Raw genomic sequence first — 27,165 nt, 5'->3', positions numbered from 1 at the left:
GCCCGCGTCCCGCGGCGTGATACTGGCGCTCGGCGGAGGGTGAAGTGGCTCCGCGACTCCCTGACGCCAGGCCGAGCAAATCCAAGACAGGCAGAGAGAGCACGGCACACGGAGAGAGAGCGCGAGTGGGAGATAACAGTCTAAGGTACAGTAAACTTTCCTTTTCCTTTCCCTATTTTGAAATTAAAATGCTCCACTCGTCCTTTCTCTCTTATTTCGTACACGGCCGCGTTAGTCCGGAGGTGGATCTCAGCGCTCATCAAGTTCAGAGTTGGGAGCCTCGAACTTTTCTACTTTCTATCTCACACCGGAGTTGAAAATTGGGCCACATTGTTGGAGCAAATGGAGTATTTAAAGCAGCAACATTGCTCTCTGCAAAAGTGTAATTATTTAGATCACTTTCCGGGTGTTACAGAGACGCGCTTGCGCATGTTTTATTTTGGACATTATTAATAGGGCTGAAATATGGTGTTGAAACGATGTACATGTGTAATTACGCTAGTGTGTGTGTGTGTGTGTGTGTGTGTGTGTGTGTGTGTAGCAGTAGTCAGTTTATATAAACAGAGGTAGTTGGGCAGAAATGTTATATTGTGTTTATAAAGGCACCAAATGGAGAAATGAATAACTGATTTTATTCAGAGCAATATCTGATATCTGCTGCCTGATGACTAAAGAAATGTGCCTTGACAGCATATAACATGGTGCTGGTTCCAGTTCCCAAATGTCATCTCCATATATTTGCCAATTGTCTGACCCGAGTATTTATTAGATATTTATTGTGTTTGTTGAGACAAGAGGGCGGGACCTGCAGCAGATAGGTCGGCCCTCCTGACATTATTGAAGATGACATATCAGATTACCCAAAGGACAGGAATTTGTCCTTGTCTGTGATTTTTCAAATATCATCTTGCCTTCTGGGAGGATGCGGCTGATAATTCCGTCGAAATTGCAGGACTGTCGTTACTGCAGGAGGGCGCGATGATGCTCGTCCGCGTTTATCAGCGTTGTGTCACCCCGAGCACCCGCAACGCGCCAGATAAACATTTAATCTGCCCCAGACAAGCATCTGTCCATCCATCTATTATCAGAGCCAAGGCAAAAAGAAAAGTCACATGTGCTGGGTGTAAATATAGGTTTGCAACATTCCTGTATCCACAGAGTCCGTCACAACAGCCGTGAACAGCGTCAAAATCCCGCTCTGTTTCTGCACAGCCGGGACGACACGGTCTGCCATGTGTCGGGGAGAGGTGTTCACCCTGACACGACGCTAACGCCACGCCGCGTGCCGAGCGTGGTTGACATATCGGCAGGAAACTGTTTGTTTGCCCCGTGTTGTGTCTGCAGCCTCGTGTCCTGGTCCCGCCTCGCTCCTGTGTGTGAGGGGAGGCTGTGTTCACGTGCAGGTGGTTTTGGCTCGCAGGTACATTGATGCTTTGGAGGGAGCGACCACGAGGCCTCGGAGAATCAACCCCCCCCCCCCCCTCCCAGTCGATTCTTACATCCAGTCAATGGAGGCAGCGCGTCATGTCTGACTGTGGTTTATTTCCAGCGTCGCTGTCGGAGGATTTCATAAGACACGAGTGGCTGCTGCAAATTGCTGGCTTCCGAGGCCGCTTTTAGAAACTCGCTGTTTATTTGTCATTTTTAGAAGCAGCTAAAACGGCGATAGATCGGCCAGACCTGGCAAACAGATCCGGATTGCACGACGGCGAATCACCGACGTTGAATTGCGACAGCGAAACCGTGGCGTCTTGCGGGTTGTGCAACCGAGAGGTTGCTCATCAGAGACGCGTTCTTAAATACCTTCACCTCGGAGTCACCGGGTGAAAGTAGAAGCTCGGGTTGGAGCTGATAAGTTGACTGTGAGATGCGTCAAAGCGGATTCTAGCGGCTCAGACGATGACAGTTGGGACAGACATCAGCAGCATTGTGGTTATTGCAATTAGCCAGGGATCAATAAACGGCACCTTTGACTACTGTCAGGACCTGAAGTAAACTAAAGGTTGTTAAAAGTAAAGGTTGAAGTAAATTAAAGGTTGTTTAGATGCATATTTACACTTAAAGCCCACAAGATGTAGATGTAGTCTGGATTCCACTGTCAAGAAGAGGTAAACGGGCTCTCAGTTGCATATTTAAGGAGATGTTTACTCGTCTATATGCTGGACTGATGATTGATTATGATGGTTGATTACATCACGTCCATTTTTCCTTTCATGCTAGCCGAATAATTAATGCACAATAATCGGCATCGCTGTCAGTGCAGGGACACAAATAATCGCAATTAAACAGGAATTAATGTTGATCCGAGTGGGCTGTTTGGAAAGAGGTTTCTTGGGTGGTTCATGCTGGTGGACGTTCAGATGGAGATCTGAGTCAACGGTTAATCTGATCAGAGTGCTCCTACTGTGCACGTGTGTGTCACCTGTCTCTGCTTCTGACCTTCAGCGATGGGCTCCTGGTTCATTCTGGGCTCCTACTGTGGTGGCAGGAGCCCAGAATGAACCGTCTGGGGTCCTGGTCTGTGAGGCAGGGTGGATGTAGAGGCCTGCAGATGTAAAGCCAGAGGATGCTGATCACGTCTGGTGGTCTGCAGCGCCGGTCAGAAACTCCTCCTCCTCCTCCTCCTCCTCCTTCTCCTTATGACACCGAGGACTTTGGCCTTCAATTGAGTTTAAGTATTTATATTTGCAATTTTCAGTGTTTCTCCATTATCTTTGGAAGCGGAGCTGATGGGTGTGGCCCGCCCGGTGCTTTCTTTCTCTTTTACGTCTACGATCTACAATCGCTCGCTCTTTCCTCCAACCACCAGCATCAGGAGGAATCTCAACAGGGTCCCTGTGTGTGTGTCAGTGAAGTATAGAGCCCCCCATCTCAGTTTCCTAATTGTGTACAACCTACATGAAATATGATAAAGAGCACTATAGTGTCCAGCTTACAGTCATTTTGGTGATGCCATTTTCTGCCTGTCGTTCTGCATCCTCCTCTCTGTTCTTCACTCTCTTCCTGCTCTCCTCTTTATAGCCAGTGACTCCATTGAGCGGGGGCTAATGGAGGCCCCATCCAGGACCCTGCTGATAAATAATTTAGCTTCTTTATAACGCTCTGTCCCCAGGGAGGGTCCAGAGAGCATCATTACTGCCTCCTCATCCTACACAGCTCAGGCCTAAATTGATTAACAGACACTGGAGCGGTGCAAAATGATCCATGGGGCTACTGTAGCGGCTAACAGCTCGCACCAGGTGGGTCGGAGTCTCCGCCCGTCTGCGTCGCGCGATTTCACTCAGCGTTCCCATTAGCCCCGGGTTTCTGTCCATCCGGCTAACTGATGGTCGTAACAAGCCATCGCTAACGCAATAGCCGCGGCTCAGATGCAGGGAACGTTTATGGAGCCGTTTCGTAAATGATGATGCGCCCTTCAGATTTTTATGGGGGGGGGAGCAGCGGCCAAGGCCACCGCTGGCATCCGCGGTAGTCTTCAGTGACTAAGAGAGACATAAATGAGGAGGCTTTAAGACTGATCATGATGCTATTAATACTAGGGATTTGTTTATATTGAGCTCGCTGAGTCATGAAGCGGGCAGTGCAGAAGTGATTGATTAACACAAAATGGATCGTAAAAAAGGGATTTCGTATTTTTAGTGCTCAGCTGTGTTTACGCGACTGAATCGGGCCGAACATCGGTGCGAGATAGTGGCAACAATGTCAATAAGTGTTGCAAAAGCAGCCGTGGAGGTTATTTGATTCGCTGATGTATTTTTAGAGAGCGATATTTGCCGCCGCGCGTCGGGAACCTGCGATGACAGTGGAAATTAAATGCAGCAATCAAATGTAAACAACTTTCAGAGGACGAATTTTCAGTGGATTTCTCGGAATTCCTTTTCATGTCTTACAACGCAAACATCCTGTTCTCTGCGCTGCATATGTATTGCAAATATAGAATAAGGGAGGCGCTGCGGCGCCTTCATATTTTGACTGCCTCGCGGACCTTTCTAAACTTGCATTGTCTGGAGAAGCAACACAAAATAATCAAGACCCTTTAAATAAGCAGTCAGATATTTGGGAATGTCAGGGGTGGGAGACAAGGTCTCCAGCTGCAGCCAACTACAGATGTTATAATCTAGAGTCTCTTGTCTTGCATCTGAGATGTATTAACGTTGTCTTCCTGGAGCAAATCCTGGGCCTGGATGGAGAGAATGTTCCTGAGATGGACCAAGACAGGTTTTTAAGCTGGACAGGAACCAGAGTTTGCATTGAGTGGTAATAAAGATACTTTTGAAGTATTAGCGTGGATATAAAACCCTTTTTTTCATATTTTATCTATAGGTCGATGGTTGGGCAGTGCAAACTTTCGGCCATTTATTAAACAGACAAATTTATCTTATCTTTATATCAAGAATTGTGAAACATTTTCCCGTTTCACACTTCTGTCCCAAACCTTTATGAAACACGGAAACTGTAGCCTTGTGCCCCACACACGAGGTCTTAGCTTAGCTTTTGTAGTTGAAAGTACTCTGAATTCTTAATTCTGATTGATTTAATCCCCATATGGTGAATTTAGGAGCCTGTTCTGTTTTCCCGCTCTGCCTGTGTGGAAAAAGCTGCACGCCTCAGCAAGAGGAAGTGATGTTGCTGCAGCGCCGCCGATGACAGATTCGATGATGTAGCCGCACGTCGCGTTTCCTGTTCGTGGCAGAAATCTTTTCCACGAACAGGGTGTTGTATTGTAGTTCTTCCCTACGCCCGCCCACCCCCACCCCCACCCCCCTTAAAAAGGTCCGCCCCCCGTCCCTAGCAGTGCAGTAGCTCTGTATCAGTTTTGATCAGCTAGTGTAATTTAGGAAGATAAGCTAACTTTAGATGCAGCTCGTAGCTTTCCGGTCAGCCCGGTGGGCGGGAGTAAGCACTCTGAACCCCTCACCCCCCCACTTAACAACACGCTCAGACACAGCCTTGTTGTAAACAGCACCTGTTCTCCTCCAACTCCTCCGCCCCTTTTTGTAGGATGTAGCTGACAAAGATAGAAATTGTCATTCATCCCATAATTCGTGCTGCCAAGAATAACTGCAGAGCGGTCTTAATTATGTATGCGTTCCTGCGTGTTGGAAATCCAATATACCCCAGGATTTACTGCATCTGCACAGCACAGAGGTGCTGCATCGCCACCAAGCTGTTTATTGGATTCCGGAATGGCTTCAGAACTTTAACCCAAAGACAGACGTCACTAATGGCCTGTTTATACCTGTGTAATTACACTCACAAAAGAACCAAAGTCCTCTTGTTTTCCCTGTTAGAACCTAGAATGTGTGCACTCCTGGCTACTGAATTGTTCCTTTGGGACCTAAGTGAATGGGTGAATTTATCCCGAGGACGGCGTTCACTTCCTCTTTTTTTGTCCCGCTCGTTCCTGCACAAAATAAGCGTTTGTCGCTTCGTGTTGATGGTTTGCAGAGCGTTTGCCTCAGCAGGTGGGGCACCGGAGGTCTCCTTCCCTCAAAGAGGCAACAAGCTGAGAAGTCAAGAACTTAACTGTTTCAGTTGTGCAGAGTCAGACGTTTGACCCCCGGAACAAATTCCCATAGGTTGTAGAGACTTCCGACTGTATGTAACGTCTGGCTGTAAATGACATCAGCCAGTGCGGGTAATGTGACGAGCCATACGAACAGGAAGCTATCCGGAGAATGCGCGGTGAGGGTGCATGTTCACGGGAGGGTGTCTGTTTCAACTCCCCTGCCGGTTTCCCAGAAGCCGTGAGTGACACCGCCGGCGATGGTGACATCATCGCCTCATCAAGCGCTGTTCCCACAATCTTCTGGCGAGATACGAGTGTTGCCAGTTAGAAGATAAAAGTGGGAACGGTGTTCTGTAGCTGCTCAGTAGAGCGTTCTCTGTGCGTTCCTGTAGCTCACAGATGCTAACCCCAATGTCCTTTCTTCTAGTGAACGACTGTCAAGAGGATCTGTTTTGACGGCGGGGAAGCTGGGGATAATCTGAGACCTCCAGAGGACAAATCCAGCATTTACCCTTTCCTTCCCTGAGACTGAACTCTCACACTTCCTTGAGACAGAGAGGAGAAGGGAGGCAGGCAGGCTGTCCAGCATGAACGTCACCTCGCTGTTCTCCTTTACCAGCCCGGCGGTCAAACGTCTGCTGGGATGGAAGCAGGGAGACGAGGAGGAGAAGTGGGCCGAGAAAGCGGTGGACGCTCTGGTCAAGAAGCTGAAAAAGAAGAAGGGGGCCATGGAGGAGCTGGAGAGGGCTCTCAGCTGCCCGGGCCAGCCCAGCAACTGCGTGACGATCCCCCGCTCCCTGGACGGACGGCTGCAGGTGTCTCACAGGAAAGGCCTCCCGCACGTCATTTACTGCCGAGTGTGGCGCTGGCCCGACCTGCAGTCCCACCATGAGCTCAAGGCCCTGGAGTGCTGCGAGTACCCGTTTGGCTCCAAGCAGAAGGACGTGTGCATCAACCCCTACCACTACAAACGAGTGGACAGTCCAGGTGAGTACGGATGGACACGACGGGACGGGACGGGACTTTTATAGAAGCTACATGTCCTTTATTACACGGCTTACAAATGGAACGGAACCCATGTTCAGGAAACACTCAATAAACTGGTGCAAATTTTATTTCAGGACTTTTGCACTAGTTTGGAAAGTGCCCATATTTCTTTCCAGTGGTGATTTCAGCCCATTCCGACTTCTTGCTTTCTCCTCTCCGCAGTTGTGTGAGCAGGAAAAGACACAACACAGGCGTCCTAAAATGATGACCATGTTTTTATTTGTCAATCATGCAGCAGTACTGGTTTAGCAATGTGCCAACTGGGGAAAAACCAGCAACCAGTGTTCCTTTATCTGATTATTGAAGACCAAATCAGAACCGAACCTAAATGCAGAATAAACGTTGCCGTTTCTGCAAACTCTGCTCGAGCCCCTACTAAACAAAAAAAAAGGGTCAGCTGACAAGACAGACACAGCTGTGTGGAGGGCGCTCAGTGTGTAAAGGGCCAAGTGTGTGTGTGTGTGTGTGCAGCAGGAAATTCCATCAGGGGGAGAGCGGGGGCTCTGATTTGGACATGCTCTGAGCTCCTATCGGCCGCTTCTTTTGCAAAATTATATTCACACAAGCAGGAGCACACACTCACACTTGCACTTATCTTTTATAAAGGAAAACACACACACACACACCCTCACACAGCTGCACGCACAGTTTCTTTGACGACGGCTGGAACAGGAAGCCGCTCACCCACGTACAATGGGAGGAAAGAGCCGCTGCCTGCCTTGCACACTTTTTGTTTTAGCAGCGGGTGGAAGACGAGGATGAGGTGATTAAACCCCGCAGCACCTGTCTGTCCACGCTCCCCTCCTCCTTCCTCTTCACCCCCTCCCCCGGTACAAACACTTCCTGTCAATCTCCTGTCACGGTTCTTCAAAGCACCTGTTCTACGTTGGTCTTTGAAACAAGCTGCTGCTCTGGACCACCGGTCCTACCTGCAGCAGCACAGACGGGCCCCCGCCAGCCCCAGCTACTATTTCAACACTCGCTTTATTTATCTATCTGCGCAAGTATTTATAGGCACAAGTGGGGCAGATCTGTGGGGTTTGTGTGTGTATTACACTGTAACAGCCCCCCCCCCCCCCCCCCCCCCCCCCCGCTCACCCCCATCAGCTTGGATATTTACCCGAGATGATGAATTCCTGAGGCGCGGCCCAACTCAAAATGTCTTCTCAGAGCAGAAACCTGAGAGTCTGGGCCAAATCCTGCTGGCTAAGACTAACAAGCTGGAAGCTGATATTTGAAAAATGCAGGGACATCTGTGTTCAGAATGTAAAAACACAGAGTTCCAGGAAGCGTTTGACGTTCGACTGGAGTCGGATAACTGGGATTTGTTGGGCTTTTTGAGCCGTGATTTGCATGCGTGTGATGTGCAAGATGCTTGCATAATAATAAGAGATTCCGTTAATAACGAAGGTGGCGCGTCTCCTCCCTCAGTGCTGCCCCCTGTGTTGGTACCGAGAAACAGCGAGTTCAACGCCAAGCACACGATGTTGCCCCGTTTCCGCAACCCTCTACAGCAGAACGACCCGCACATGCCGCAGAACGCCACCTTCCCGGAGTCCTTCCCTCAAGCCAACACAATGCCCCCCGCTTTCCCGCACTCGCCGGGGAACAGCTTCCCGAACTCACCGGGCAGCGGCAGCAACACAACCTTCCCACATTCGCCATCCAGCTCCGATCCCGGCAGCCCGTTCCAGATGCCAGGTGAGTCTCGACCGTAGGTTTTTCTACAGAAGGAGCTCACAATCTTACACCAGCGTCTTTCTCTTTGATATTCCTCCCTCCGGAAAACAAGAGACCCCCCCTCCTGCCTACATGCCCCCCGAGGAGCAGATGACTCAGGATTGTCCCCAGCCAATGGACACCAACCTCTTGGCTCCACCCTTGCCTCTAGAGACTAACAATCGGCCAGGTAACCATGACAGAGATTGCCTCTCTTACACACACACACACACACACACACTCTCTCTCATCTTTGTGTTCAAATGATTTCATCCACATAAAACTGTCTGCACCCGCTGACCTTGAACTGCAGGTGCAGTGATTTCTGGGAAGCATGCTCGTATCGAGACTCTTTTCCTTTTTTCTTTATCAAAGTCAGGATCCACAAAAGGCTCCGAAAGCTCCGGGATGATACCATATCCTGTCAGATAAATCCCGCGCAGCGTGTGAAAAGGGCCTGCCAGTCGCTTTACAGTCGGGCCTTTGTCTGTGGGTGCGAGCCCAAAGCCTCCGCAAATGAAGCCAGACCTCAGAGCAGCTTTATGAGGTCTATAAAAGCCGGGCCTCATGTCATCTCTGCTGGTGGTAATGACTCGGGGCTCGTTAGCGATTAGCTGCGCTAATTACCCTCAACTTTGAGATCTAAAATGCGGTGCAGTAATTGCTGCTATCTGTACTTTGTGGTTTTGGCTTTATGGTGCTGGTGCTTTGCACCATTGGCTGCAACAATGACCACTGTCTGGACTGGAACTACTGGAGCCAGAGGGAGCGTCCTAGTCCATTCATCGGGGATTTATTCTTCCTGCTGCCAACGTGACGTTATATTAACAGTAACAATATTAATACGAGGTTATTTTGATTGGGTTTGGGCTGATTTTAGCACGCAAGAAATCTCCCCCACAGCCGTACTGGGAAGGGCCGTAGATGCGTGCACTGGAAGTTGGAGTTTGGGGAGCTCTTTCTTCTCCACAAGCTGCATCCTGTAAAGGGTGGGGGTGGGGGGGCAGCAACGGTTCTATTGTAGGCCAGCTTTGGGAAAAGGACAGACAAAACACACCTGCTAGCCTGTGCCACACAACAGAGGAAGTTTGGGAGAAGTATGCGCTTAGATAAACAAGGCTGATGCCTCGGCGGGCGAGGGCGAGCTGGGCCAGCTGGCACTGGCTCTGCCCCAGACACACGAGGCACAAAACCACGGCCAGGCAACATCCATCCGCTCTTTTTCTGCTCGATCGCAGCTCGCAGGCCGACCACAGACTGCAGATACGCCCTAAGATGCTCCCGGATTGATTTTAGTCAGGATAAGTGTACATAAACGTAGGTGGCGGGTCCCATGTGTTCATCCAGATCACCATTATGGGCTGCAGGGGATAGAAGAAATGCTTGTGTTGATGAGTGAGACGTATGGCTGAGACGACTCTTTCATCAGGCTCCCGGCAGCTCGTCTGCACATGTGTCTGCTCCGAAGAATCTTAAACATGCGTTAAATATGTCTGCGTCTGTGCGGCGCTAACCTCACCCCCGTGACCCGTTAATGTGCTTCCTGTGCAGATGTGCAGCCGGTGGCCTACGAGGAACCCAAGCACTGGTGCTCCATTGTTTACTACGAGCTGAACAACCGCGTCGGGGAGGCCTTCCACGCGTCCTCCACCAGCGTGCTCGTCGACGGCTTCACGGATCCCTCCAACAACCGCAACCGGTTCTGCCTCGGCCTGCTCTCCAACGTCAACCGCAACTCCACCATTGAGAATACCCGGCGGCACATCGGCAAAGGTGCGGGGCGGAGAGACGCCGCTAACGATTGAAGCGCGACCGAATCAATTAATGTCGTCGATAGACGCTGGAGACGAGCAGGAACAACAAATCGAGCAGACACTTTAGGCGCATCGATCTTGAGGCGACCGCACCGGCGATTTGGGGTGACCGAGCGTTCTTCTCTGCCCCCTCAGGTGTCCACCTCTACTATGTCGGCGGGGAGGTGTACGCCGAGTGTCTGAGCGACAGCAGCATCTTCGTCCAGAGCCGTAACTGTAACTTCCACCACGGCTTCCACCCCACGACCGTGTGTAAGATCCCCAGCGGCTGCAGCCTGAAGATCTTCAACAACCAGGAGTTCGCCGAGCTGCTGGCGCAGTCCGTCAACCACGGCTTCGAGGCCGTTTACGAACTCACCAAGATGTGCACCATCCGCATGAGTTTTGTTAAGGTGAGTTTATCGCTATCGCAAGTTTAGCGGATTTACATTGCTAGTAGCTACATAAATCTAATTTTTGTGATATTTCTTGCATTTTAGGGCTGGGGTGCAGAGTACCACCGTCAGGACGTGACCAGCACCCCCTGCTGGATTGAGATCCACCTGCACGGCCCCCTACAGTGGTTGGATAAGGTTCTCACCCAGATGGGCTCCCCTCACAACCCCATATCCTCTGTCTCCTAGGCCCCACCGTGCTCAGCCCCGCGGCTTCCCGCACCCCAGCATCGTGGTCAAAATAGCGACTACAGGTCAGAGGTCAGCCTGCGTTTCAGCCAGTCTGTTTTTGTTTTTGTTTTTTTTTCCCAATAACTGATAGAGACTGAAACTCACGCTGATCTGGGACCAGTGGGGCTGGGCAGGATGGTTTGACGTCTACTTGAAGGATATGGGATTAGGGCACATTTACCGTTTGGGAGAGGAGTCAAAGAAGTGAGCATGATGCAACTGGAAGATACTTGATTTTTGTGACCAACTGTAATAATTCGACCATCACACTCACCGTGATACAAGTATCCTCCCCGTGCTTGCTCCCATAGGTCTCTTTTTCATGTGACTCGTTACTACTTTGAATCTAAATTCGAAAGTCCAGATATAGGTGTATAGATTAAAGAGATTATGGGACATTCCAGGTCACCATAATGGCGGTCGGCAGTGACTTTGGGCTGTCTGTACTCATCAGATTTGGAGTTTGTTTTAATCATCTCTGGAAAAACAACTGTTTTTAACAGCTAATGAATTAATACAGTAAAATATGACTATGAAATCCCTTAAAAATGAGAGAATAATCATGATGACAGGGGGGAGTTGGAGAGTTTAGGGTCCGGGATTAGTGTGGGGTGGGCGTGACACTAAAGGGGCATTTCACACTATTCATCAAGAAGACTAACGTTTAAATGTTGCTCATCTCGTGTGACGCTAGTGTTTCAAATTAATTTTAAGAGAGAATAGCCTTTAGATGTATTACACTATTAGAATTTGTGCTGTGCAGTCTGATTTTGCAAAGCAGAGTTTGGTCAGTGTAGCGTTCCACGTCACCGCCGAGGCAAAACCGCGTCGATCACTTCCTCTCATCAACTCAAAACTACGGCATCCTGGAAAACGACTGTTTTGGGGAAAAAATACGTTCAGCATCTGGTTTTTTAATCTGCGACCGAGGAATCCGTTACTGATGTCCCGATTTGTTATGTTTTTTATAGAAGATTCTGCCATTCGATTCTCGAGCTGTCCTTTCGCTCTGGAACTGTATTACTCTTTACATTCTTTTTGTATTTTTTTTGGAGCGTGTCATTTTCTTTTCTTTTTTTGTCTGCACTTTCACACATTGCCTGTTTTTTTTTTCTTTTCCATTATGTTTTATGCTCCGTTGAAAAACAAACAGAAAAAAAAAAACCTCCCAGAAAAGCAGTTTTATTCCATGAATATCAAGCCTCGACTGGAAGATCCAATAAATTTGTTTCATTACTTGCAGCATCTGTCTGTTTTTTTTATGATCACTGTGTCAGAGCGTGCATGTTTGCGTGTGCATCTTTTTATTACCCATGCTAAGAAAACGCATCGTGGTATTGTTGAAGACTTCCAGAAGCATCACTCACTCGGTATGGTTGTGTATCAGCTAACGCCTTAAATTGAGGAGGCTCAACGATTACAAGTGCATTCTGAAGCCCAACGGCAACAAATGTGAAGCATGATTGTGTTTTTCCACTAAGCTGGAAAAGTGCATGAAATCATGTGTGTCCCTTTTGTTTTACAGCAGCAAATTGTGACGGTGCTGGAACAGTTACAGCAATCTTCCAGGAAGCTTGTCTGGAGCTCACTGACCTACTTGTGCGTGTGAGTGTGTATTTGTGCACACCGCAGCTTCATCTGACTGTAACGTGGGTGGTGTGGTCGCATGGTGGTTAGCGCTGTCGCACCCCAAAACCTTTTTGTTTTTAGGAATTCCTCAGACAAGCAGGTGGAGGCTGACAGACCAAAGTTGTTTATTGGCAAGGCTGAGCTACACCCAAGCAAACAACATTGTCAGCTTTCTAAAAAGAAGACAAGACTCAACTCATTTGAAATACAAGCCGAGTATTATTTATCATTGTTACTTTTAGTGGTTTGCAAAATAGGAAAACAAAAAATTGCAGAACAATAATCAAACCTAAATAGTTTGAAATAGATCTCACTTAAGACTGTAATAAGTCCTATATTGGAAATTGGATGGATTTTATTATCATAACAAATACTTAGAAAATGAACCAAAATCATCAGTTGTTGTTATGCTCCCGCATGTTGTATTGTGTTATTTTTTGCACCAGATTCGGGCAAAAAGTGGTCGAGGTTCTTGGTCCGAGACCTTTCCTCTGCTGCCATCTTGTGGCCAAAATATGTAAACGTTTTAAAACCTTTTTACTTCAACCTACTTTTTTAACGCAATATATTTGTTATTGCTACACATATTTCGAAACTATTTATCATTTGCACATTTTTGGAAAATTTAAACCTATTTGAAGTTAAAAAAAAAAAAAAGTCGACGGAACAGCGGTGAGCTAGTTTGCTACGTCACCGGAAACAGGAAGAGGATGAATAACACAACACTGTAACTGAGGTCAGCATGCATTTTACATGGTTTGACTGTTTTCATATCGTGAATTGTAAGCACTTTCCTGCCATGTTTGTATTAAAGTTCACCAATGGTATAAATGTTGTTGACGCAACGAGCCGCGCGTTAATACGTAGTGTTAATTCTGCGACTTGTCTAGCTACTCGGGTGTTGATTAGCCTCGCACAGCTGGAATTCGTAACTGTGACTTTGGTTTCTCCTCTAGGTGGCCCGCAATCACCGCAGAATGCGGCCATTTAGCGTCTCCCTTCTCCGCCACATCACAGCCCCCCACACCCTCACCGCCCCCTTGGTGACGAAGACACGCTGCCTCCATCGAGGGATCTTTGCTGCCTCCTCCAACTCCATCCAGAGCCCCCCTCCTGGCCACAGCAGATGTGCGCCGTCCAGGGGTGTGAGCACGGGGTTTTCAGAACATCAGGTCCAGGACTTGTGCGGACCGGAGCTGAGGCTGTTGAACAAACTCTACGATGGGCTGGTCGGGGGGCAGAGGGCGTCTCTGGCCGAGTGCATCACTTTGGTTGAAACTCAGCATCCGAGGAAGAAAGAGCTGGCTCAGGTGTTGCTGCAGAGGGTTCTGGCCTATAGAAAAGAGCAGGAAAGTCAAAATGGAGGGAAGCCAGTGGCCTTCAGAGTAGGTGTGTGGTTAATTTATTACAACCCTCTGTTTTTCTTGGCATCTTCTGGAAATTCCGTGCCCCTTTTGTTGTTTTTTTTCCACTGATTTTGGTAGCGTTGTCAATTTTCAGGTCTTTCGGGGCCCCCAGGAGCAGGGAAGTCGTCCTTCATCGAGGTGGTGGGGAAGATGTTGACAGCGAGGGGACATAAAGTTTCCGTGCTGGCGGTTGACCCTTCGTCCTGCACTACAGGAGGTAGGCTTGAGCAAAGCCATTTGAAGTATAATAGTTTGTTTTGTATGAAAAAGTGGTGGTTAAATGGCCTTTTGGGGGTTTTACAGTGTATGTGTGAGATTAAATATATATATTTATATATTTGGTTGCTTTTGCCATTCAGATGATGTAAACAATGTAATAAATGAAGCTTCTGGGCCCTAACGTCATATACAACATTTCTGTTGGCTCAGAAGCTTTTCAGAACTGACAGTTATTGCATTTAATCTCTGACTGGAGAGTGTTGTGGGGAGGTTACAGGGTCACAGTGATAGTATTACTTTATTAATTTATTGGTAGGAAATTGACAGAAAAAGTGCACTGATGCAAATAAAGTGAGCCCGAGGCTATTCCTGGGTCATCTGTGCTGATGCTACGTAAATCTAAGGTTCACGCACCTCCTCTGTGTCGCTGCAGGCTCTTTGTTGGGTGATAAGACCCGTATGACTGAGCTCTCCAGGGACATGAACGCCTTTATCAGACCATCTCCAGCCTCTGGAACACTTGGCGGAGTCACCAGAACAACTAATGAGGCCATTGTTCTTTGCGAGGGCGCCGGATACGACATTGTGCTCGTGGAGACCGTAGGTAAGACGTGGTGAATGCACAGTGCGCGAGCGCTTAACGAGATTCAAACTTTTCTTTTTGCCCTCAGGTGTGGGGCAGTCAGAGTTTGCAGTTGCAGACATGGTTGACATGTTTGTGCTGCTAATTCCACCAGCAGGGGGCGACGAACTGCAGGTTTGTGAAAAGCAGCTTCAGGCTTGTCATGAATTTGTCTGTTTGACCTGTGACCAGCCATTAAATGTCATTTATTTCCATCAAGAGGAGGACTTGATCCTGTTAATCCTGGATTCACAACATTTTAGAGGAATTTGGTGGCATCGAATAATGTAGATCATTGTAAAAAATAGCAGCATTAATGTAAAGATACATATATTACATACAAAGTAATTCATTTATAAGCTAACTTATTCACTTTGACAGGCAACAGCCCCCTTTATCACTATATTTTGTATCCAGGGCATCAAGAGGGGCATTATCGAGAGGGCCGACTTGGTGGTGGTGACAAAGTCCGACGGGGATCTGGTGGTGCCGGCCAGGAGGATCCAGGCTGAATACACCAGCGCGCTCAAGCTGCTCAGGAGACAGTCCAAGTCCTGGAACCCGAAGGTGTGTGTTTGTTTGCAACAGCAGAAAACTCTGGCGGGTTCAGTTACATAAAAAAAAGTAGTGTAGTGGAACATCTGCAATATGGGGCCATTTAACTTTTGTCTGAAGAGTCAGGTGACCTCAGAGGGGGCAGAATGTAGAAGGATGATGATGATAATGGCACCTCGTTTTAAGCACCGCGGTGACTCACTCATCCACCTGAATTCTTGGCCTTGTCCTTTTGTTTTCCCAGCATAGTGCAATACATCTGCCCAGTGGTCAGGGTGCCAGAAACCATTAACCCTTCCGCCCCTCTGCTTTGTCATGCATTTCACTGATTGGAAGCCTGCATGCACAACATAAAACCCTCAACATCAATCTCTCCTCTGCGCAGATGCTTATTTTACATCCATCAGCCTCTGCGAGGAACTGATGATGAGTATAGGCAGTGAGAACATCCAAAACATCTGGCGTAGCATTCAGTCTCCATTATGGTGATTTCCTGCATTTGCATCGGACTCGTATCAGGTCTTTGTAAAGCGATTAACGTCATGATGTAACGAGAGGACTCATAACCGGCTGATAGTCACAGGCCCCCTGGACCCATCGAGCTCGTCAAATTCAACCTCACCGTTTTGCCAGCTGATGTCAAATTTTCTCCAGATGATGCAGATAATTCCATTTCCCGTCAGCTGGGCTGGAGATTGCAGAGTATTGGTGGATCACGACTGACGTCAACACTTTAGCCAAACTCTGTAACGCTAAGATCTCCCGAGGATCCGTCTGTTCTCGCGTGCAGAAAGACGGCAGGAAAACATCAACGCGAGACGTGTTTACACATGTTTATCTTAATATATTCATACAGGACCAAACTCTTTAGCATCCACGGGACCTGACAGGCTGTTTTGCTGTCAGCCTGTCGGTGCCAGATGTTCTCGGACAGCTTCGGTTCTGCAGTTGGAAGAGATTTCTATGGCTCCTTTGTGTAAACTGCTCAATTCCTCCCCCCTCGGGCGTCTGTCCACCTACCCGCTAACTGTCAGCGTGCCCACTTGCTTCCTTCTGTGCTGCTCCGGAGGTTCCAGGGTACTCAAACACAAGACTCACTCTGACAAGAAGTACCCGGTAAAATCGTATTTACAGAATTCTGATCCTGTCGGAACCGCAGTGCATGTGTCAAAGAGGTTGCGTGTTGTGAAGTCATGTGACAGGACCACAGGGGATCACAGGATAACTGCAAAGCCCCCCATCTTTATCTTAAATTTAAGATAAAGACCGGTCTGTGTGAATGGTCCCAAACATCTGGTGTTCACCCCCACCTCCTTTCAGGTGATGCGAGCCTCCTCACAGACCAACGAGGGCATCCCGGAGGCCTGGGCCGTGATGCAGTCGTATCAGGACGCCATGCTGGCCAGCGGCGCGTTACAGAGGCGACGACAGGCCCAGCACAAAGTCTGGATGTGGAGCTTGATCCAGGAGAACGTCCTCCTTCATTTCAGTAACCATCCGGGTGTGAGAGGTGCTCTACCTCAGCTGGAGGAGAAGGTCACCAAGGGGGCCATATCTCCTGGCCTGGCTGCAGACCTGCTGCTCAAGACATTCTTGTCATCATAGGTACTCGTAAAGAACTGCTGCCTGGGGCCCGATGGAGCCAGGAAGGGGGCCACTTCAGCATCAGATGAAGTTTGGACAAAATGAACGGAGGAAAGTCCTTCAACAGAAACTTTCTCCAGGTTTAAGGTTAATCAGCTGATGATCCACATCCGTATTTTTAAAAGTGGACAGTAGCTGGACCTTGGACGTTATCGAAGGAACATTCATCTAGACTGACATCACTACAAGCCTTCATGATAACAGGGTCCAGGGCTTTGAGACTGACCTGGGATCTGTGCTGAAATGTTTAAACTAGCCCTTTACATGCTGGCCTCAACCACCTGAACTGGTCCTACAGAGCAAACTCAGGATTTCTTAAAGTTGCACATTTCTTCTCGCTCAGTCGGCCCAAATGTCAATCGAGACTTCTGGAAACGGCAAGTGGATCTCCAAAGTGTGATTTTGTGATACTGTCTGGTAACACATGAGAACTGGGCGATATTAAATCACAGCTGCTGTGACTCCAGTGCTTCAGCAGAATTTTTTGATCTGCATGAACAATCTAAACAACTAGTTGTGATGAAAACGTAGAACCTAAAATCTATTTTTAACCGGCGTATTGCAGTGTCCTGATTAATATAGCACTGTGACTAACCAGGTTTTAAGACTTATAATCTGTTGCAGAAAACATTGAGACAACACTAGAAACAAAATTTGCCACATTTTTGTCCTAAAATGTTCAATTGATTTTATAATATCAGCTTGATTTTGTACTTTTACACCTGGTGCTCAGATGGTGTTGGCAGAGTTTGGCTCCTCATTAATAACCAACAATATAAAAGGTTGAAGAGACTGATTAAAAGGATTTACGGTAATCCTAAAGATAAATCTTTTTCATCGTGATTTCATCTTAGTGTTGGTAGTGCAGTCAGTTCAGCCATCAAGAGTGGCCAATTTTCAACAAAATGTAATCAACTAATTCTGTCAGTAACTCAGGAAAGACCTCAAAACTTTCATTATTCTCGCCAGGAATTCCATAACTACACTATACAAATATGAGTAATTTGCATGTTCTGTTTTAAATCAGAGCAGCTGTATTTTGAAAGAGCTTTTAGCATTTCTATAGTTATTCATAATTAAAAGAATATATAGTTTAGCTTTTTCTAGGCAAGCTGCAGCCGCTGGCCACTAGGGGGCCCCCCAACCCCACTGCAGCTCCGGATGCATTATCCTAATGACTGGGCCCTCAGTGCCAACCACCCTCCTCCTCACGGCCCCACCTTCCGCCCTCCATCCATTCTCAACACGCTTGCGTCAGGCTCCAGGTCACCCAGAGGTGAGGGCATCAGCGGCTGTCACTCACTTTGAGCAAAAGCTGCAGCTCCGGGACCGAGCCTGGGCGCCGGCCCTTCCTCAGCAACTCTCAATCCTTGCAGTGCTGAGCAGGGGAAAGAGCGAGGAAGACGAGTGTGCGACTGTAGGGCTGTCGTCCTCAGCCCGCGCTTTGAGAAGAAAGGAGGGGGGAGGAAATGTCTGCAGTAATCCATGTTTGCCCATGGTGGTCTGTTTAGGAAACAGTGAGCCTCCCCCCCACCCCCCACCTCTGGACGTGCTCCCAGGTCACCGCTCATTTGCTCCTCCCTGCATACGAGAGCAAGAATACCTCCTGAATGCAGATGGATTCATTAGGTCTGAGTAACACCCTTCTCCTCCATCATGCTGACACAAACACCAGAACCGCTCATGCTTTTCAGAGGGAAGGCAGCGAGTTCTGCAGCTCACACACACACACACACACGCGCACACACACGCAGTCGTCTCCTGTGTAAACACCACCATGTGGTGGATTATCTCCAATGCTGCCGGATCGCGTTCGGCCATTTTAGCCTAAACACGGGCAGCGGCGCACATGTGTTCAGCATTTCACCGGATCCAGCGCGTGTAAGCAGAGCGCCGGCGCCGGCTCTTTGATGAGGTTTCTTTGTGTTAGGCGGACGAGCTCGCATCGGCAGCCTTTCTCCCCGTCAGCAGAATGAAGTCAGAACTGTTTCCTGGCTCGGGACGAAACAAAGCGACGCCCTCGCGCCGTCGCCATCGCTCTCTCAACCGCTCAGCCTCCCCCCCCCCACCCCCAACAAACGACCGAAACTTCGACGTCTCAGATGAGCGGTGAAAAACGGGGAGCCCACAAATGTCACTAAACAAAGCGAGCGTTTCCTGGCATCGACGTGGAGGCATTTTTCTTCCGGTTGGTCGTGTTAATGTCCTGGTCGGGCCCGTTTCCAGGGAGTGTGAGGGATGCCTGGTGCTGAGGGAAATGTCACACCGGCCCTCCTACCAGACTGATTTAGGAGCTTTGAGAGACGACCGGTCACGGGCGGCTGGTTATTAGAGCCTCACGCTGCACCCCCTCTACGCTGGTGCTCATCCTCCTCCCACCTGACCACGAGCGCCGGGGCGCCGCTCTCCTCCCGACAGATCCCACACGTGGAAACGGTCGGTCCGTAGGACGTCAGATGCGCTCGCAGTGCCTGTCCTGATGTCCAGCTGGCTGGTCTGACTCACTGAGTGTGTGAGAAGCGTCCCCTCTGTGCTCAGGGACACTTTTTAAAGACGGCTGCGACCGGTACAAGTAGGCCCGCTCTAATGGGTTACGCAGAGGCCAGGCAATGAGCGTGCACGTAGCACGCCGGTCATTATGCCGCTCTGATGGGTCACCGTGCAGCCTGTGTGTGAGGAGACCCTCATGGCGACATGTCTTATTATATCAGCCGCTGAGATGGATGTTAATACCAGGCTGCGGCGTGCACGCGGCGTGCTCTCTAGCCTGTAGAGCGATGAAACGCGGTTGTTATTCCGAGCGCATCTCCTCGCACGGGCTAATTCTATTTAACCCGGCGATTTCTGCTGCATGGCATGGTCAGAATGCCCCAGGGAGACCAGTGTGTACCCCTGCCTTATTACCAACCCGAGGAGGCGCGCACTCTCCCACACACTCCTCTGTTTGCTATGCGTGATTTACCGGGCAGCCCGTGGGCCCGGCCTTCATCTGCAGGAAGGCACGGACGGAGCCTCGGCGCCAGTAATTGGACTTTAGAACTGATTGGGGAACTTGATTGACCCCCGGTAATGGATTTGAGTGAATAATTATTTGTAGTTATGGTTGGGAGATGATATCGGGCAGAGAGCGACCAATCCCACCAGTGTGACTCAGCCGCGCTGCCAGAGCAACGCTGGCAGCGCTCAATTAATGAAATCCAGCTGCTCGCGCTGATGCTGATCAAAAACACACGCGGGGGTCTGGTCAGAAGGAGGGTTATCTGCACCCAACCCTTCCCTTTCACACCGCCGGCAGACTGCGGCCAATCACAATAGCCCCGAATTCCTCTCTGCTGGAGGTAGGGGGCATTGAGGCCGACAACGCCGCCATTATTGCCGCGGTGCCAGCGGCGGCGATCGGCGCGGCCTCGCGGCGGCCATGCTAATGAGACGTCCCGAAGATGGCAGGCAGCGCCCCCTCAGGACACCGAAACGCAATCAGTCTTAATCCGGGACTTTAATTGCTCGCCAAGTCCGCCTAAGTGAATTCAGCTGTTCCGCCTCTGCAGGCAGGCCGGGAACGCGGCGGCGTCGGCCCGGCGAACGTAAACTTGGAAGCGAGTTTGAGGCGGCGCCAGGTTGGCAGTCCGACTCCCGGTTTTCGCGAGCAGCAGTCAGACTTCCCTCCTCTCCGGCTGCCTTTACGCATAATTTGTCAGCTCCCTTCAGAAGATCGCGGCGGTGACATGCGGGGAGAAGTGGCGGCCGCCTTCTCTAACCCCCCCCCCTCTTTTATCTCTCTTTCTTTGCTCCGGAGTTGACCTGCGCGCTCCCACATCATTATCCCCACTGCTCTCCTCGCCACTGTAAAATTTCTTTTCTTCTCTCTCTTCAGTCTCCCCCTGTCATGTGTCCCAGCGACCCCCCGCCCCTCCCCCCCTCCCTCGGCGTGACCCCTCGTTGCCCTCTTGCCAGTCCCTATTATTTCTAGCTGCCCAGTGGCCTGGTCAGACCGTCGCTCCGGGGCCGCGGGCGCCTCGTGTTGTGACAGGTAACACTGGGCTGCACACTCTTTCTACTAACATGTGGAGGTCAGCCTGTCATACCTGTCCACAGCTTCGCTACACACACACACTCACACACACGCACGATCTAGTGTGTATGGATAACTGCCAGGCCCTAACCTTCAAGTCAGCAAACGTGAGCGATGAGCTCCTGCGCAGCAGTAATCCACCTTTCCTCCTTTGTGTTTACGAAGCCATCCGCCTGTTTACAGGAAACGCTTCATCTGGAGTCCAGAAATGTTCAAAAGTGGTGGGAAAGAATTGGATTCCTTAGCATCTGTAGTAATAAATGGATCTGATAAGCTCCTCCTCCTCCTCCTCGGTACCGATCGGGCCAAACTTTCCATCACAGGAAGCGTCACGCTAAGCTGTTCTTGTCGTGCTGGTGTTTGTTTCAGCCAGCAGTTTAGCGGTGAGGGGTGAAACATAATAACTGGCAGCTCGGCTCAGCCTGGGATTTATGGGTCGGCCTCCATCACGGCTGCAGAGCCGCCTCCAGCTGGAGATTGAGCCTGTCCGCCACGTGCTTTTCTCTTTAAAAAGAACTTCAAAGCGAAGATTCAGCAAATGATCAAAGCAAAAATCTACATCTAAGCAAATTTTTCGTCTAAGATTTGATTTTTATGGTCTTTGTGTTGGGTTTCACTCTTCTAGCCACGGTGGCTCAGTTGAACGTTCCAGTTAAAATTCACCCTTTCTAACTCCCTCTCTCCACCTTGGGGGGGGGGGGGGGTCTTCAGGGGACCACAGGACACAATGTAGCCAACACGGGGCCCCTCCGAAGGTCTTTCCTTCAAACAACTGGAAAAGAATCTTTTTCCCTTTCATCTCCACAATCCATTTTATTTGGCCTTCAAAGAGATGGAATTTATGAATATATAAGAAGCTCTTAATGGAATCAGATTCTTGGACGAGGGTCCAGGCTCGTTCCCGGAAAGCATTTTCTGGTCATGATGTCTCGTTCCTGTCCAGCTGCCCTCCGTCGGCCGGTGATCGTCAGGTTTTGGAAGGTTCATCTCCGCTAATGAAGGCGGTCATCCCCCACCTGACCCAACAAGCTCCGTCCACCCCGGACAAGATGGTGGCTCCCCGGTAGTCCAGCGGTGGCTGTCGCGGCTGCGGCGTGTTCCTGGCTGTCCGGACCAGCCGGGGCAGCGCCTGACACGTCCAGAGCTGCGAGGGCCAGCATGGCTCTGTCACAGCAGGCTGACGTGTCGGGGGCCGTTGCCAGGACACCGTGGCACATTTCGTCCTCCTGGACGGTACGGGAGCAAAGGTGTCAACACGGGCAGATGGACAAGCGTTGGCGCCAACTGCACTGGACCGTCCTGGACCGTCCTGGACCGCTGGCCTGTGACTGTTGGCCAGCCAACCAGCCAGACAGACGCGTTGGCACCAAGCGGACGGGGCAGGTGTCCCGATCCGGTTGTGTGATTTAGACTGAGAACAGAACCAAAATGCAAACTACTGGCGTTATAAACTGAACCCGCTTAAGGAAACGAGACAGGTGACGATAAAATGATCCAGTATCTCTCGAGAAACGTCCATGAGCGTCCACATCGCTACGGTAACCAAGAGGGGGGGAAAGGGGGAACGTGAGGAGCAAATCTGTCTGGTTTGGATTAATTAGAATAATAACGGGCTTCTCTGTCGATGTCTGAGTTTATGTCCGTATATATTTGGATTTTATGCATACATCTGATGCAATCCCATTATCTCCGTTAGCATATGTCCGCTTGTGCAGGAGCTCCGGTTTTACTGCGCGGCCCTGGCAGCCGCGCCTGCATGGGAGGGCCATTAATCTTGGCTAAATCAAATAAATCAAGTGCACTTTAGAAAAGAGCTGTCAGTGTAATTGTTGCGATAGCCGCTCCCCGGCTACTCCAGGGGAGCTCTGTTGAAACCCGTGCCAGAGAACGCACGTTAGCCGCGGCGCTGTTGCAAAAACCCGCAGAAACGCACGGGAAAAGACGCCTTCCCTCGGAATCTCAGCGCAGAGGAAGCTCAGACCAGCCCGCCACCGCGTAATTGGCCCGTCCGTCTTTGATCTCCCAGTATATGTGAGCACAACACCCCCGATGTCGCCGCCCGCCACGGTGATGAAACGTCAAATCTGCCTTCCTCGCGCATGGATGCGTTTGCATTCTAAAGGAGGATCCGACCTTTCCGAGGAGAACCACGCTGCTTTAGTGGGGATGAGACTGATGGGAATGGGAACGGCTGGTCGGCCCCCAACTCTGCATCAACCAATGGGCGCTAAACGGCTAACTGGCAACCTTGGCTACATTTCTCTGCTTGTTTTGCTGCCTGAGCTCGTCGGCAGACTCACATGAGCTGAGTGTTTACTTTATCACCTAATAGTCCAGGGAAACGGGTTGTAGGGTTCCAGCAGAGGGTGCGGGTCGTGTTCATGTTACGTTTACGTAAAAGTAAGAGAAAACATCGATGCGGAGACAAGGATGGATGCAATTGCTGTTAATTTGTGTGACCTACTCTCTTCCCAAATGAGAATGGATGGAGGGATTCCCGACGTCCCGATTGGAAGATGGATGAGGGCGCAGCTGCGGCTTTAATTGATTGAAGACAGGAATTCGGTTAGAGATAATTGAATCATGGAAATCATTAAAAGCTCAAGTGCACGAGACAATTAGGAGAGCTAACCAGGTTGTGATCAACTCTCTGTGACGCAAGCAGAGTGGAGGCAGCCTGAGATATTTAAGGTTTCCTGACATTCGGGAGGGGCCGCAAACATTTATTACCACTGTATCAATCAATAGAGGCTCTCTTTTAATATTGCCTCTCACTTTTGGCTAATTAGCCTCCAAACCGGCCGACCCTGCTGCAGGGGTCAGCCGGAGGTCAGGGTTCTACTTCATTACTCCATCCAGGGAAATGAGGAGCCTGATTAGTTTGGGCTCGACCTTGGGCTTTTCTGTTAAGCCCTCTTGGTGCAAACTCCTTCCTTCAGGTTTCAGCACGCGCAAAGTAATAAATTCACATTAAAATCTGTCAAGAAATCTGGGGGGGGTTTGCGGGTTTTTGTGCATTTTGAATAACCTTTGTGCTTTTAGGTATAATTCGTGTAGCTTCCGGAGAAGATTCCTGTTTATCAGCCAGTCTGGAGTGATGGGAACATTCGTCAGAGCAAGGACCGGCCTGGATATGGCTCCTAATCCGTGCACGTAAGTGTCAATGTTAGCATAGCAATTTCCCAGTCATTGTCCTCCATGCTGATGGATCGTGGGCGCTCGTGCTGCGCCGAGGGAGGGGGAGGCGGCTCAGGGGTGTTCTTGGGATTTTTGGAAGCTTGTTTGTTGTGTCCCTGTAACTTCAGACGTTACGGAGAAGTTCCCAGCGGTCAGGATGGTGTCATTCAGTCAGTCTAATAGGTGGTGAGAGGGATGCCAGCGACGGTTACCCATAGAAACCAAGGGTTGTCGTATAGAATGCTATGGTAACAGGCCGTTCTGTTTCAGCTCACTCTCATTAGTGTCCTCCCCATCCTTGTCATCCTCTTGGACTGGCTGAACAGTTGCTCAGATTTGAGGCAGCCCCCAGTGGGGGTGGTCTGATCCCCCTCCCACCCCCCGCTGATTTGGGCTACCATATGTCTGGATGTGCCAGGCTCGGGGACTTGCGGCTAAAAAAAACCCAAACAAAAAAAAAATCACCGCTGACCCCTAGAGGGTGACGTCTCACCCGGGGGGGGGGGGGGAAGCAGTGGGGGGTGTGGGCAGGCAGCGCTGCCCCCCCCCTGCCCCGCCGCAGGGCACCACACAGTCCTGTAAACACACGTTCAGATCATCTCTCCTCGGTGTGCGTTTTTAATCCGACGTCCTTTTTGAAACATGCACTTCCTGCCCCCCGTCTGCGACGTCCACGCGCCATTAAGGGACTGAATAAACATGCCGTTTGTGCACGTCCCCCCCCCCCCCCAGATAAACACAGCTATGAATTGCAGAGGAGCCGTTTTAGCCTAAACCCATGCCAAATCGATTCCAGAGGTCATTTTCTTCCTTCATCCTCTTCCTGTGTGCCAGCGGTCCTGCTCGCTGTGTGGCACCAAGACTTTGTCTGTTTATTTTCTCTGTTGGGGGAGATCTGATTCCACTTAGCGAAGGCCGGCCCCTCCACCGTAGAGACGGAGGTGACCGTAAAAGACCGTCTGACAGTAAAGAGGGGTGGAGATGTGAGGAAAATGAAGAGAAAAGCATGATCGGGAAGGGGGGGGGGGGCGGGCAGCTGGGAGCTCCCACAGACACGCACTTCTGTCTAAGCAGCTTTCCTCCCAGGGTGGGGTCACGGCGGGTCACGGCGGGATTACACTTTTGGCAAACAAGAGGGAGCTGCTCGCTCGCAAAGCCGCGCGCGGCTCCCGCGCGACTCGGCGGCTGTAATAACGCCAGGGCGGCGTGAACCTTCAAACAACAAAAGCTAACACGCTATCGATCGACCGCGGCCAACTTTGGCGAGGTGGTGTCAGGAGGTCGGCGAAGCGCGGGCGGCTCGGGCCGAGGTGAAGGGCCGTTATTGGGACGGAGGAGGACCCGGAAATCACACAACTCCTCACTTAAGATGGTAATTAGCAGCAAGGCTGATATTTTAGAGCCAAAATGTCAAACAGAATGTGAAATAGTGACGTTTGACCACAGGATGAAGTGGTTTGATTTCACAAATAGGGCCTGACACTTAAAATGGTGACGTTTCTTTATGCTTCTCTTTCCTCGCGGCCATCATGGTGGAGGCTCCTTTCATCCTGTTCTTTAGTGAGACACCCCAGAAATTGTTGCTTCCCCCCAAAAAAATCTTTTTTAATGTTAAACCTTTTGATTAATAAGACAATCAGCAAATTGACACTTATTGTGATAGATTTTATTGTTTTCTGTCCACACACTGGTCATTTTTTATTATTGGCAGTCAGAAACAAACATGTTTGACTTGGTTCATTTTCTCCTAACATCCAGTTGTGGGGGCAGCAGCCTAAGAAGAGAAGCCCAGACTTCTCTTCTCATGATTTCATTTACTGTAAAAGTCTTGGTTGGAGACACCTCCCAGGGTTTAGTTGTGTATGTTTCCCCTTTTGGGGGTGGAGGGCTGGTGCCTGTCCCAGCTATGTGGGGGGCACCATGAGTGAGGGTCTGTGGGGCCTGATATGAGCAACTGGGTTTGGTTCTTTGGCATCTGCTCTTGGTGTCCTGGTCCCTCTGCTGCCAGGGCACCTTCCATGTTTTGTCCATGCTGGGTCTTGAACTGACAACCTTCTGTTTCTCAGCCCAGTTCCCAACACACTGAGCTACTGCCGCCCACCTCCCAGACCAGACAAATCCGTTTCTATCCAGAAATCCTTCCCCATTAAAGCCAGCGATAGCTCGATCTCAAAATCCAAATGAGCTTTTCTATCCCTCCAATCAATACCCCCCCACTGGCTGCACGGCTCCCCGCTTCCTAATCAACACTCACGGGGAGGTCAGGCGGGCAGGCGGCCTGCCCCGGGCGCCACTTTCTACTTAATTAATCAACTTTAAACGCGGACGAAAAGTTCCATTATTACACCGATGAAGATGAGCAGGAAGATGAGGACAGCCCCCCCACCCCCCTTCAGGATGCAGCAATACTTCCCCAGATGGCAGCGGAACACGCGGGGGTCGACGCAGGGGTCGCGGGTCCCGCGAGCCTCCTGGAATCCTCACGATTCGATGAAAGTTCCACTAAAAAGTGCTTTTCGGCAGCAAAATCCTCAACCGGCCGCGGCTGTAAACACTGATGCTATCTGAGAGGAGCGGGAGCGACGGAGGCCGCGGGGCCCGTTCCAGGAGCTCCAGACCAAGGTGTTCTGTAGCTCGGGGGGCTAACGGTGATAAATGAGTCCCTTAATGTCGGCAAACACTTTATCTCTGCTTCATCTGTTTTCATTAGGAAGGGCCAACCTTTGGCTGGACGGGAACGTGCTGGAACTTTCATTACCGCGACACGTCGAGGAGAGGGAGAGGGACCTCCCATCGGTCTAATAAAAACACCCGCTTAGACGCCCTGACTGATTCTACGCCTTATGATGACGGCGCGCCGCCGCCGTTATAAATTAGACGATGCTGCGCTCCATAAAGGTGGTCGGGGCTCTATTTAAACTCATCCACTTGGTTTTTTTTTTGCAATTTACAACAGAAAAGGAATTATGCTCTTTAATTAAGGAGTAACACGGGTTTTAATAAAATTGTCAGCATATATGAGCTTTTTAGATGAAACTGCTCCCTGTTTATTCCCCAAGTTTAAGATATTTGTGTAAATATTGAGAC

The 27,165-nt window shown here is 49.9% G+C and overlaps 2 protein-coding genes across 7 annotated transcripts; both read left to right on the top strand.

Moving 5' to 3' along the window:
* Nucleotides 1–11,996, top strand: smad1 (SMAD family member 1). The gene is made up of 7 exons (XM_003972414.3): nt 1–145; nt 5,937–6,496; nt 7,988–8,257; nt 8,349–8,465; nt 9,827–10,048; nt 10,225–10,481; nt 10,569–11,996. Exons 2-7 carry the CDS (start codon nt 6,097–6,099, stop codon nt 10,710–10,712), a joined length of 1,410 nt encoding a protein of 469 aa, XP_003972463.1. The 5' UTR covers nt 1–145; nt 5,937–6,096; the 3' UTR covers nt 10,713–11,996.
* A 1,058-nt stretch (nt 11,997–13,054) lies between these two features.
* mmaa (metabolism of cobalamin associated A) lies at nt 13,055–27,110 on the top strand. Of its 6 annotated transcripts, none has more exons than XR_003891723.1 (9): nt 13,055–13,119; nt 13,340–13,772; nt 13,884–14,006; nt 14,442–14,612; nt 14,680–14,765; nt 15,048–15,197; nt 23,944–24,054; nt 26,602–26,700; nt 26,789–27,110. XR_003891723.1 is itself a non-coding variant. In XM_029851524.1 (7 exons), the coding sequence occupies exons 2-7, from the start codon at nt 13,361–13,363 to the stop codon at nt 16,788–16,790; spliced, it is 1,227 nt and encodes a 408-aa protein (XP_029707384.1). In that variant the 5' UTR covers nt 13,055–13,119; nt 13,340–13,360; the 3' UTR covers nt 16,791–17,290. The 6 variants fall into 6 exon arrangements, 3 of the variants coding, with proteins under 3 accessions (XP_029707384.1, XP_029707386.1, XP_029707385.1); XR_003891722.1 differs by having other exon boundaries at nt 26,145–26,700; XR_003891724.1 differs by lacking the exon at nt 26,602–26,700.
* Nucleotides 27,111–27,165: the final 55 nt, after the last annotated feature.

Source organism: Takifugu rubripes, chromosome 17 (assembly GCF_901000725.2).
Source record: "Takifugu rubripes chromosome 17, fTakRub1.2, whole genome shotgun sequence".
Classification (NCBI taxonomy): Eukaryota; Metazoa; Chordata; class Actinopteri; order Tetraodontiformes; family Tetraodontidae; genus Takifugu; species Takifugu rubripes.
The sequence above is the reverse complement of the archived record's forward strand: the minus strand, read 5'-3'. Positions and strand labels throughout refer to the sequence as shown.